This window comes from Falco rusticolus, chromosome 15 (assembly GCF_015220075.1).
Source record: "Falco rusticolus isolate bFalRus1 chromosome 15, bFalRus1.pri, whole genome shotgun sequence".
In the NCBI taxonomy this organism is placed as follows: domain Eukaryota; kingdom Metazoa; phylum Chordata; class Aves; order Falconiformes; family Falconidae; genus Falco; species Falco rusticolus.
The window spans coordinates 22,161,264-22,174,272 of NC_051201.1; the positions used below are offsets into that span (position 1 = coordinate 22,161,264).

At 39.4% G+C, this 13,009-nt stretch overlaps 1 protein-coding gene across 3 annotated transcripts in view; it reads left to right on the forward strand.

Annotated features, from left to right (window-relative positions):
* Positions 1-13,009, forward strand: part of RSPRY1 (ring finger and SPRY domain containing 1) — a 39,117-nt gene that overhangs the window by 12,574 nt on the left and 13,534 nt on the right. For 2 of the 3 annotated variants that reach the window (XM_037408823.1, XM_037408824.1), the window contains 7 exons: positions 1,247-1,744; positions 5,407-5,459; positions 6,913-7,025; positions 9,694-9,820; positions 11,239-11,297; positions 11,651-11,717; positions 12,428-12,559. In XM_037408823.1, coding sequence (XP_037264720.1) covers positions 1,398-1,744; positions 5,407-5,459; positions 6,913-7,025; positions 9,694-9,820; positions 11,239-11,297; positions 11,651-11,717; positions 12,428-12,559 — 898 coding nt within the window. In that variant the 5' untranslated portion in view covers positions 1,247-1,397. Of the gene's footprint in view, positions 1-1,246; positions 1,745-1,954; positions 4,277-5,406; positions 5,460-6,912; positions 7,026-9,693; positions 9,821-11,238; positions 11,298-11,650; positions 11,718-12,427; positions 12,560-13,009 lie in introns of those variants that run through there. The other variant, XM_037408825.1, reaches the window with a different exon arrangement.

Genomic DNA, 13,009 nt, shown 5'->3' on the forward strand with positions numbered 1-13,009 from the left:
CAGTTGCACGTTTGCCAGTTGGCTCCGATGGTAGGAGCTCTTTCATATTTGAAAGGTGGGAACTGCCTTTGACTTTCTTTTAATTTTATGGTGCTACATGTCCACTGTTAAATAGACCATTTAATAATTGTAGAATAGTAATAACCTGTTATTCACCATAATATTCAGGATATTCACCATAACTTCTAGCTTAAATGTTACAGTTGATTCTTAATCACATGCATTTAGTCTTAGAAGTTACTTATTTACTTCAAGCATGCCAGAATAAATAAGTAGTGAAATGATGTCTTTTGGAGGGCTTTATTTTAGCTGCAACTTTATGTAATGTTCTATAGAAATACACCATATGGCTTGAAAAATAACTTGTAATGAAATGGAGTTTTGAATCCTTTTGTTCTTGCTAGCACTGTCAGTTTAATGATTTGGAGGGACTGCCTTACAATGTCAGTTGCTAGTGGGCCTGTATTTGATCTGAACCATTTGAATTAAGAACAAAAGAATGGTTGAATTAGTCTTTGTTCCCAGAAAGGGAAGATTGGTTTGACACTAGATGTCAACAAGCATACAACCCTCACAGAAAACACCCCTTCCAAAATCTCAGTTAAATTCGTAGGCATTAAAACGGTGTCTGGCATTCCTGTTTATTTCAGAGTCGGTACTTGGTGCCTTTTTGGGTGAGAATCCAGTTGATGTAGGCATGTTCTAAAACGATGTGTTTACGCACAGATGGACTAAACAGTTCACTGTTAAATCTAATTGTATGTGTTGAGATGGGCCATAACTGTAAGACTAGTTCTTCACAATTTTAGCTATGTTGTAGAGTCACTACACTAAATATTCCTGATGCAAAATGAGAATTCTAAATGTGCAACCTTTATTTGGGTGGCCTAAGCAGTATGTCTCTGTAAAGGGTAAAGAACAAATGAACCTGGTTCGTTAACACTTAGTACCTCAAGGGTGGCAGTGTGCTAGATTTAAGGACAAAGTTGGTCCTCTGCATCCAAAAACCATGGAAGAAAAGGAAATACTAGGTAGTGTGGAAAGGAACCGTGTGTGGGCAAGAGCTACCAGTGAACTTCCTCTTCCTTTCCCCCTCCCTGCAATAGACTTCAGGTACGAGACAAACCTTCTGTTTCCTAGGTGCTTTATCCACCAGGACTGATTCTGTTTACTAAATTGTTCTGATTAGGCTGATATTTTCTAAAAGTAGTAACACTGACTCTTTGTTTTGGGTTTGCTTTTTCAGACCTCCTTCTGGATGACCGATGTGTATTTTAACAGATTATATCGGAAACTAAGTCTCCTACTTCCTGTTCATTCCAGCTGGTAGCAACACTTATAATGCAAAAAAAGTCCCAATTCAGGATCACACAAACATTACTCTCAAAACTTTCTAGATGATTGTAGTTGCTTTGGTTGTGTTCTATGCTAGCAGAAGCCTTTTTCGAGGTTTACTGTTGACTCTAGAGCACCACATTCCCCGTTTACTGGGAGCCTTGGGGGCTAGCAATATGGGAAACTCATGTGTTTGCCGCGATGACAGTGGAGCAGAGGACAACGTGGAATCTCAGAGTCGGCATACGGAGAACAGTAGAGTACGTGTATCTGAAGCAAGAAGCCACCCAAGGGACCCTGTCCGTCCACCCAGGAGGGGTCGAGGGCCTCACGAACCAAGGAGGAAAAAACAGAATGTGGATGGGCTAGTACTTGACACACTGGCTGTAATTCGGACGTTAGTAGATAAGTAAGTACCTCCTCAAGGAATAATTCAACATGAATGAAAATGTTCTTGTCTTCTCTCAAACTGTGGCTCCATCCTCTCACCGATCTGCGCCTGACCCTCCCTGAAGCAGCCGCGTGTTTTCATCTGGAGGCTTAGGAGAGGAGCACCTTCCCTAGGTAACAGAAGTAGCTCCTGAGTGCCCAGGTACAGACTGTTCCAGAAGCTGAGGAGCTTTCTCACAGTTACCTGCGTGTAGGGCCATGCAGGTGGGATGAGGAGTTTGCTCAGTATTTCTTACCTGGCATAGATACGCAGTTAGGAGACAATGAATGCTCCAGAGGGTGGGAATTCGTGCCCTAAAAACTGGTTGTTGTGCAAGCTTTCTGTTTTCAGGCTGGATTTACTTCTTTGGAAATAGTTAAGCAAAACTGAGAGCTTTTGATCTTTGTTAGCTTGTATAAACAGACCAAGGTTTTCTTTCCAGTTATAAGTCTGACTACTTTTTAAAGACCGCATGTTGTGACTGTTGAACTCATGATCTCAGTATTGCATTCCTTGCATGTTCAGAACATCTATTAAGGGTGTGGGGGATATTTATAGATTCATCCTCTTTATTTTTGGTTTTGTGTTGCTTTCTACAAAGCTTTAAAAGGACCTTAAAAATGATGGGTTAAGTTAGTTTATCACCTTTTGGGTTAGGTGCAGGCTAGGAATTGGAAAGGCCAAAACAGAAGGAAAAACATTATTCTAGCTTAGCAGCTGGGCTTTGAGTTTAAGGTGGATTGAGGCTTAGTATGAGTGAGCCTTGATTCATATACCAGCATCCTTACTCTGGAAAGTGCCTGTAGAAGAGGAGTTTGCCCTCCTGCTGAAAATGCTTTAAATTAAAATACTGGGACATTTTTTCCTGAACATTTAAATCTAAGGGTGGTTTTAACAAGTTTTATTTCGTGATTTTTCTTGAAATCATTGTTAAAATCATGGCAGACTTTATTGAAAGTCTCTTCCTAATCTCACATGCCTTCCCTTTCCCCGAAGTTCAGCTCCTTAAGCAGTTTCACAATGCTTTTTTGTGTAGTTGATCGTGCAATCAGTTTTGTAATCTTGTAAGTGCTTTCCTATGCTAGTGAGGGACAATAAGCATAGTTATTTCACTGATCCTGGAGTCCTGATTCTGACAAATTCCTGAAGCTACTGTATTTTTTGTTTATACAGACTCCAGTGAAATACTTTGACCCACGTAATCATGTGGGTTGGAAGGGACCTCTTGAAGTTCACCCGCTCCAGCCTCCCACTTAAACCCAGGTCTAGCTGGGAGCAGGTGGCTCAGGGATTTATCCAGTCAAGTGTTGAACATCTTAAGAACACAGATTCTCCATCTCTTTGGGTCCTTGTTTTAGTGTTTCACCACCCTCATGGTTTAAAGAAGTAAATATTTTTAAAAGTTGGAATTCCCCATGTTCCAGCACCCCCCTGTTGCCTCTTGTCCTGTTGCTGTGCACCTGTGAGAAGAGCCTGATTGTCCTCTCTTCTCTTTCCATTTTTCCACTGCAGACAGCAGTATCACTACTTTCCACTGCCCCCCCTTAAGGATGAGCAAACCTATTTCTCTTAGCTTTTGCTTGTATGTCACGTTCTCCAGCTCTCAACCATCTTGGAAGCCCTCTGTAAGATACGTTCCCTTATAGCAATGTCTGTCTTGTCCAGGGGAGCCCAAAAGTGGGCTATACTGGTATACTGGTTTCCCTTGTGTCATATTAAGGCAGTTGGTAAGACACAGACTGTGTTGCAGATAAGGCAAAGGCCTATGGCTATGTGTAACGGAGGGGCCTGCTCATGAGGCATACTATCTAAGTGTGTCTGAAAAACATTTTAACAAGCCTTTCTGCTTTACTACGTGAAACCATCTAAGTAACAGCAGGTTGGAAACATGGGCTTCAGTGTGGTAGTGCAGCCTTAAAAAGTGAAAAATAGCAGTCTAAAGAATGGAAAGCAAACCCCTTTTTCTGACAGTTTTTTTCCAGACTCTGTACCGCAAGTAAATACATGGGAACACTCTGAGACTAATTGTAAATTGAGTTACTATGTTGTGATCTGCAGTGAACAGTTGCTTTCAATGTTTGCTCTTTGGTTTGGGTTTTCTTGGGGTTTTTTGTTCTATCAAATCTCTAAAATTGGACCTAAAACATGTCTGACAACTGCTTTTTTTCCTGTCTTATCTAGATATACCTCCTTTCTAGAAGGAAAGGGATTAAGTTTAATTTCCTAGTGTCAGAAGGATAAGTGCTAATTTTTTGGAGTTTATATGAAGTGCTGCTTTGCAAATTAAGAAATTGGCAAAATAACTGCTTTGTTTCCAGATGAGGAAGGTGTGTGCTGGAGCAGATGTTTGGAAATCAAGTGGTTGAAATGGCAAATCAGTGGGACAGGACTCTCCTTTGCTCAGTGCTGAAAATCTGAATACTGCTGAAATCTGCTACCCATGACAGAATCAGAAGTCTTGCTGTTAAAAATTTCATCCTCTTTTTATCGTGGCCTTTATTTGTACTTACGGTACTTTTTTCCCTCTTCTTTCTCTGAGCCTTTACATCCTTTCTCTTGAGATAATTCTGCCTGTAGTATAAAAACCCAACAAACTATTTGTTCCAAATGTTATGGCAGTATAAAAATGGGTTAAACTTCACTTTAGCATTTTCTTGTGGAAATATTTAAGAACATCTTAATTTTTGGGGTAAGAAAAGCATGTATTTACATCATATTTTTATGCAAAACTGAGATTTTTCCCTTCTTTTATAATTAAACCTTCCAAAGTAGGTAGTTTTAATATCTGCATGATTAATCTGTATTGAAATTTCCTAAAATTCATCTATATTTTGCAATTCCAATTTAATTTCAGAGCCGTGTGATAGAAATTGAATGTGGAATTTATAGTTTTAAGTCTGGGGTTAGTTCGCAGTGTCCAAGTTGCACTGAATAAAGCATTTAGGACAAGATGCTGCATAAGCTTTTACTGGACCTGGAGGTGCTTACTGAATAAGATTTTGAGATCTTGCTCAGATAAACAGACCTGGCCATAGCTTCTTGCCCTTGCTCCAGCAAACCAGACTGAGGAACTGACCTAATTGAACTTTGGCTTTTGTGTTGGGAAGGGGATTGGATTAGTATCTTCTATTACACTGCCTTAACTACTTCTTACAGCTCTTGCTACTGAGTTTGAAGTCTTTGATGCTATTAGGTGGCTTGCCTTTCAGTTTTGTTGGGGGTGGGGTGGGTGTTTGCATTTATATATTTAGCAGAGAATTTCTGGGGGAAAATGTGTTTAAGCTGTGTCCCTCGTGCACTGCTCTTGGTTCACTTCATGACCTCTGACATTATGTACTCTGAGGAGCCCTGCTAATGAATAGCACTAAGCCTAAGCATTATGGTCAGCTTTTAGACATGCAGATATGGATCAAAGTTTCGTTTATCAGCTATTGTAGATATGCAGATGTTGACTCTGAGCCAGAGAAAGGCTCAAAACCCATCTGTGTTTCAAATCTGAAAACAGCATTAGCAGTCTGCAGCCTATGTAATTTCCTTTTGTTAAATACTTACTGGATTCATTTTCCGTGTGTTATCATTTTAGTCAGTGTATTATGTTGATGATTGTGCATAAATTTTGACCTGTGTTATATCTCTTTCAGTGACCAGGAGCCTCCTTATTCAATGATCACATTGCACGAAATGGCAGAAACAGGTATCAAAGGCATTGTGTTGGGCATTTCAGCTATGACTCCAAAGGGAAAAAAACCAACCTCACCTCTCTTTGTGAAGAAAAATACATATAGCAGTTTGTGTTATGACTTGCTGTAGCTCTAGGGATGTGGGATCCAAAACACAGTTCTGCCCTTCAGAAGCTTCACTGAGCTTGTTGCATTTGCCTGAGTTTTTGAACTCCGTTTAACTTTCCACGTGAACTCTCCAGAAGCAGCTAACGGATGGCCCCAAACACATTGTGATGGCATTAAACCAGAAGCCACAAAGAATGTCTGTTTGCAGTAAGGCAGAAGCGACCTATATATGTATGTTGACATGGTTTAAACCCACGTGCTCCAGTGTTGGTAGATAGTACATACTTTTTGTTTTGGGTTTTGCTGTCTTTAGACTCTGCTTTATTGAAGTAGTTGTTTCAACCTTGTCCCTAAGTACCCCTGCAAGAATGAGCCGTGTTTGTGCAAGAGCTGTTCTATCTTTGTTACTGTATGAAAAATTCTCCCAGCTCAAGACCTCCACCAAATTTCTGGTTTAGGTGATTTTTTTTTTTTTTTTTTTTCTCTCTCCTCTCTTAGTGGAGTTGGTACTGGTCTTAGGAAATGTATTTCTATATCAGTCAATTAACTGATTAGATATTACAGCAATTTGGTAAAATGTTTTTCAGGGGAATGTGCTAGCAAAACTCAAACCTCGGGGTGTTACTTATATTGCCACTGTTGAAGGGAGTGCTAAGTCTTCTCAGCAGCGCTGGCTTGTATACAGATACAAACTCTGCCTTTATTTTCACTTCAAAGGGAACTGTTTTCTTGCAAATCCAAATCTGTTTACTTCATTAGTAGTTTAATGTCTTATATGTGGATTGTTGTTTACCACCAAGTAGAAGCCCTTGTCTACTCATTAAACAGCTGTCCCTTATGAAAGCAAATTGTCTTAAGACCGCCAGGCATAGGACAAGCTAATGCAGTTCCTCTGAGGCCCCTGTTCCCTGAGGGAAGAGGGCTCTGACTCTCTATGTCCTCAGTGTCATCGTGGATGCAGTTTTATTAAGTTTAACATTTGACACTGGACGCTGAACTCTTTAGTATCACACTGGAGCAAGCTTCTTGTCTATACGGGTCATGAGTGTTCCTTCCTAATACTGGTGGGAGCTAAAGGATGCTCTGGCCTGGGCAGGACTGCTCTCCAGACAGAGGTGTTCACTGTTACCCAAGCTGCTGTAAACTTTTTTTTTCCTCCTTGAATTTAAACTTCTGAACTACTGCAAACTAAGACATTGATACAAAAAGTAAGCTATTGGTTTGCGTTTTTTTTTCTTCATGTCTGTAAACTCACTGGGTAATTTTGAGGATTTTTCAATTTACATTTATGGATATATTTTGAACACTTCAGAATTGCAGTGTTAGTTCTAAGTGTTACTTCTGTTTTGTGGTTGACAGATGAAGGCTGGTTGGAAGTTGTCCAGTCTTTAATTAGAGTTATTCCATTAGAAGATCCCCTGGGACCAGCTGTTATAACGCTACTACTTGATGAATGTCCGCTGCCAACAAAAGTGAGTGTAAAGCATATGTATTTATCTGTGGCTGAATTTCAGTTATTTGTGGTTGTCACACCTATGATAGCTTCTGGGTGGGTTTCAGCCCTGACGCAAGACTGTTAGCTGTCCAGAAAATGGGTGTAACTTGCAACTTTCAGTAATTTGTGGTGACTGTATCTAGTTGCTCCTTACTGTTAGAAGCATTGTAGGGGATTGAAAAAAAAGAAAAAAATTAAAGATAAATTTGGTTCATGGGCAAGAAGAAGAGGGCTTTGGTCTTTAGCTGCTTTTCTTGCTGTCTGCCATGTGGTACATGAGTGCTGTGCAGTGAGGGTGTAGAGATGCTGCAGTACAAGTTCTGCTGTTTCGTTCTCAAAAGCTGCGTGTATACAAGGCATTGAATTTGTTCCTGCCCTGCACATGAGGAATGCAACACAACTGGGTGTGTTAAGTTCAACAGATGACATCTTTGAACTATGAAATATCTAGATTCAGTTTTGGCAAATCTGAATTCTTCTATTTTTTTACTGACTGCTAATCCATTTTTTGAATGGGAAAATGACCTGAGGTGTTCATAGCGTATCGGTACAGCTGCTTTAGTGAGAGCCTTAAGTGCTTCAAGAAGCTAATCACCATTGAATCCCTTTAAATGTGGTGATTGTATGGAGAACTTGTCTGTCTTCAGATGGTTGTGATGATCTCATTTCATCAGAAATTGATGATGACATCATTGCAGCTTTCACTTACCAAACTACTATTTATACTGCCAATTTTAGTTTTCAGTTTGCATGGTTAGGGATATAAAAAGCTGGTGGCTTTTTGACTTACATAAACGCATTAGTGGCTGGAGAACTAGTCAAGCTCTCTAATTACTTGAAGTGGGTTTGTTTCCTCTGGGCTATTGACTAAAGTCAGCTGAGACTTCTGAACAAGTGAAATGTTGTATGATGGCTGTCGCATAAACTGCAAAATGACTTTGAAAACAAGGCAAAACTTCTAGTCAGCTTGCTTTGAAAAAGTAATCAGGAAATGGAGACCACTGTGAATGCACCATATGAAGAGTGATTTTGTATTTTTTTTGTTGGGCTATACAGTGTGTACTTGGCGATTAAATTGTTACTTTTTCAAAAGCCACGGGACTTTTTTTAGGTATTTTAATTTTAAGGAGTTAGCTATGAAATAGTTGACCTTAACAAGACAAAACTAATAAGATGCCTGTTTCTGGAGTGCAACAGAGGTGGTTTTTTTCCTGTGCAATCTCTTTATGGCACAAGGGGCTGCAGTTGTGGGATCTGCTGGTCACATGCAGCCTAGGAAAGTGCTGCTGTTAATTTTCATTCTCTTCTGGGTAAGTTTTAAGTTTTTGGGGTCTTAAGGGTTTTACGTTGGTGCCCCATTTCTGTGGCAGCTGGCGAACAGCAGCAGGCTGTATTTCATTTTCTGTTATTGTAGGCTATGAAGTCCATAACGTTAAAATGGCAGTGGAGTAAAGTCTTTATTTAACTCAAAATAGCTGATTTCTGTGACTGTTCTAGTTATGGCTAAAAGCAGTATCAGAGTTTGTCAAGAGTCTGATTTTAGTGAGGCTTTTCCATCCCAAACAATGTGGCTCAGTCATCCTTTCTTCTTTCTCTATTCTTTCCACTTAGCGTCAGTCCTGTTCATCATTCTGGTTTTGTGGTTTTTCTTTTGGAAACATAACTACTTTTCAGTGTGATCTCTGTACAGACCTCAGACTCTAGTGAAGTAAACTGATTTGAGTGTGGCTCAGAACACAATTAAAAGAAATAAATCTACTTGAGCAGTACTCAATTTTTTTTTTTTCTCCAAATAGCCTGCTGATGACTTCAGTATGAGGAGTTCTTCTATTTTAATTAGATCCTAGCCTGAGATTATGAAGTTTCAATCTGAATCAGCTGGAACTTGCATGAAGTCTAGGAAGTTGAGGGGGATTTGGAACTTTGCAGGGTGGGGTTCTCCCTGTGGGATAACTTACTCTGCCTCTAGATTAACCCCCAACTACTTTGAAAATGGAGGGTATGCTCTAGAACTATCTTGAATTTTATCCATACCATACTGCCTGAAGGAAGCAAGTCAAAGCGTGGTGTTTTTAATTTATCACCCTCATAGATTACTTCCCAAATTAGTGTGACAACAGAAAGCAGTTTATGCTCTCAAGAATATAATTGATGTGCTGTAAAGTTGACAGCATCCTAAATTTATGATGGGGATGTGTGCTCTTTTTTTGGGGTATGTCTCTTTAGTCCTGAATTCTAAAGTCTAAACCAGGCCTTTTCTTTTGTAAAGGGCGTGAGTTTTAGGACACTGGAAGCAGTTAAGATGGCAGTAGTGCCCTATGTGCTGATTAGTATTGTTTGCCTCTACTGTTCTAGTTCCTATTGCTATAGGTAGTTCCTTTGTGTGTATCCAGAACTGTCCCAAGTTGCTGATCAGGACAGTGACCAATAATCTGGTGTTGATTTTAACTCTTGGGTATGTTGAACTCTTCTTCCCATCTGTTCTTTATTATCTTCTTACCTTAGAAGACAACCATCCCATGCTGTCTGTAGTGTAATGCTGACATTAGTAACACAGTGTAAAAATAACTTGTTGTGCTGTATTGGGTTAGGGGGGAAAACATGTCATGTCAATATCGAAGAGATTTCTGATTTTTCTTTTTCAGGATGCATTACAAAAGTTAACTGAAATATTAAACTTAAGTGGAGCTGCTGCTTGCCAGGATGCTTGTCACCCTGCCAAACACCGGAATACAACTGCAGTACTGGGCTGCTTAGCAGAGAAATTAGCAGGTAAAGCCGTGGGATTCTTCCGAAAGCTTGCATTTGGCTCACTGAAGCCTTCTGATTTAGCACCCGCAATGCGGGCTAGTTCAAAAAATGTTTTCTTAGAAGTGAATAATATTCTGCATCGGGGGAAGACCTTGTGCGACAGGTGTGACAATCTACTGCTTTATTAAGGTGTTGAACACTCACTAGCTTGGGTCTGATCAAGCCATTCACAGTCCCAGATAATTAAAAAGATCAAATCCTTCAGCACATGGTTAGTGATTGTGGATCAGTGTGTGTTTATGATGTATTGCCTTTGTGCTGGTAACTGGTCTTTTCTGTAGACTGTTCTGGTTCTGTGTGAATTACTGAGGACACATAGTTCTTTATAGCCAGTAGGCAGGAGTGTCAAATTAGTAGGCTTAGCGGCTGTAGAGAAACAAAAAAGATGCGCTTTCCGTTAGACATATGTTGTTCTATTGTAGTAAGCTGAAAAGATTCTCTCTTCTGTGTTACTTAAAAGAAACTTGTTGGGATTCTATTTTAAGGTGACTTTTATTCCCTGTCATTTCTGGTACCCTGCTGGAAACCAATGATTACATTTCCTTCCTGCCAATGGTTGATTTTGTATCTAGTTTTTTTACTCTTTTTCTGCAAGCAGACAAGAAAAGGAGGAAAAAGTGATTGTCCAATATCACCTAATGGTTATTAAAAAGTATCAGCAGAATTTCTGCCTAAAGTAAAGGAGGAGGGCAGGAAGCATTTTTGTACTATAGTACTTCCACCCTGTTATACTAAGTCACAATGTGATCCTGTATCCACTTTTGTCTTAGTGGACACAGATCTCATTGTATCAACTCAAGCAGCAAATCTGTTAATGCTGTGTTGGAACCCTGCAACTTGTTAGAGTTTGATGCCAGAGTTTGATTCCTGTGTATCTCTGCCTTGGTTAAGTAGACAGTGTTTCAGGCCTTTTTTTTTTTTTTTTTAAATAGGCTGCTTGCTAATTGTGTAGTTAACTATCACGTAGGCTATATTAGATGCTCAGTTTTGCTTATTTTGGGCTACTGATAAATGGAGCTACTCTTTATATTTTGGCCCTGAAAGTAAAGGGGAGCCAGTCTCTTTTTGAAAGTAAAGAGCATCAAAATGCTAAGCAGAGGCTTGTGGAGTCTTACTTAAAAATCTCAGGAGTGTGACTAGAACTTTGTACATGTTTACAGCAAGTAAACTGAATATGTTTCTGATTTGCCAGTAAGTGTGTAATTATCAAATGTGTAGGAAATACCTGACTGGGAACAGCGATAAATGTTCTCTATTATAGTTCTGCTTTGTTGTGAAATTCTTAGCTGTTCTTTAATTTGTTGCTTTCTGTTTAAAAGATCTGTGTGATGAGTGTTAGTGTTTCTCATAGATGGATTTAATTTTTAATGTACTTGTAGGTCCTGCAAGCATAGGCTTACTCAGCCCAGGCATATTGGAATATTTACTTCACAGCTTGGTAAGTGTCTTAGATCTTTTTGTATGTATCCATACATAGCAATTATAATGCAATTTTTTTGTGTGTTCCTATTGTGAAAAGTTAGGGTCATGTTTGGTAGATACTGGCAGAGTGTTATAGAAAGCTGAGATTCCAGAAAATCTGGAATCTCCATCCTTGGAGATAATTAATCAATAGGACAAGGCACTGAACGAGCAGCCTGATGTACTCGAACCAGCTCTCCACAGGAGAGTGGACTAGAGGAACTTAGGAGGTCCTTTTCAACCTAAAGCATTCTGTGACAGACTAACAGCTTTTCCTATCCATCTGTGCTGGGTATTTATTAAACAACTTTTCTTACTGCTCATGTTTAGAACTTCCAGTCCCATCCAACAGTGATGCTTTTTGCACTAATAGCACTGGAGAAGTTTGCACAAACAAGTGAGTATTAGCCTGATACTGCTCTTAACAATCATAGTATGGCTTCTACTGCATGATTGTCACTTGCTTCATCTGATAAAACTTGTGAGCATGAGAGAGTGGATTGGTGGAAACACGAATATGGAAGAGACATGTTTGTCCACTTACAGGCAAAAAGAAGTATTTATTGCTTTAGTGGCATCCCTCTACCCCTAAAAACCCTTGAGATATTTGCTGAAATTCAGTGTAGTTTTTCCCAACTAGAAATTTCTGTAGAAGGACTTATGACATGAGGCCTTTGTCACTGAAATATATCTGTATTACAGATGGATAACAGCCATTATTGGGTGTTTGCAGGCAGGAAAAAGTATTTATTGCTTTAATGACACCCCCATTCACAAACCCTTAAGAGATTTGCTGAAACTCAATCCTTCTCAGCTTAGAAATTGCTACATAAGGACTTAGGACACAAAACCTTTGTTACTTGAAAAGAAATAAATCTGTGTTGGAGAGATGGAGAACAGCTGGGATCTAATAGTCTCTTGATGCAGCTCAGTGCTGAGAAGTTGGATATATCTGAGTGCTAAGTTCATGTCTGGGCAAAAACTTTCGTGTTTGTAATACTGAGGTTTAAAGCAGGGGGCTTCTACTGCATTTGTATAATGTTACAATTTTTAACTAAACTTATCCTTCATTTATAGCAATAATATTTTTTTCCTCTTATATTGCAGGTGAAAATAAAATGACGGTTTCTGAATCGTGCATTAGCGACCAACTGATCTTGCTAGAGAAATGGACAAATAATCCAGACTATTTAAAACGCCAGGTTGGATTCTGTGCCCAGTGGAGTTTAGACAATCTGTGTAGGTATAATGAAGGGATGGATTCATTTAATACTAATAATTTCTCCAAAGAGATGGAGGACTACTTTGTTTTGTATAAGCACTTATTGTAAACATACCTGGCTGCATTTGTAATCGCTGTGCTTAAAAAAAAAAAGGGGGGGGAGGGGGTGGAAATCCAGTGTGATTGCATGGAAAGGAAATTTTGGCAAGGAAAATGTTTGAAAGGAAGTCATTTGTACTTTGCAAGTTGGAGCTGCAATGAAAATGCTTCTTTGCACCATATTTCCTGTAACCCACGCTTAAACAGATGTGCTGAGTAGCTAAATAGTGCAGCTCTGTGGAACAGCTGGATTACTGACATAGCCTGATGACAGTCACTACTGTGATCATACCCCAGCAGTGCACAGTCTCAAAGAATTATTAAAGATTTAAAGTAAAGATACTGTCTTGTGATCAAAAGTGAAAAGT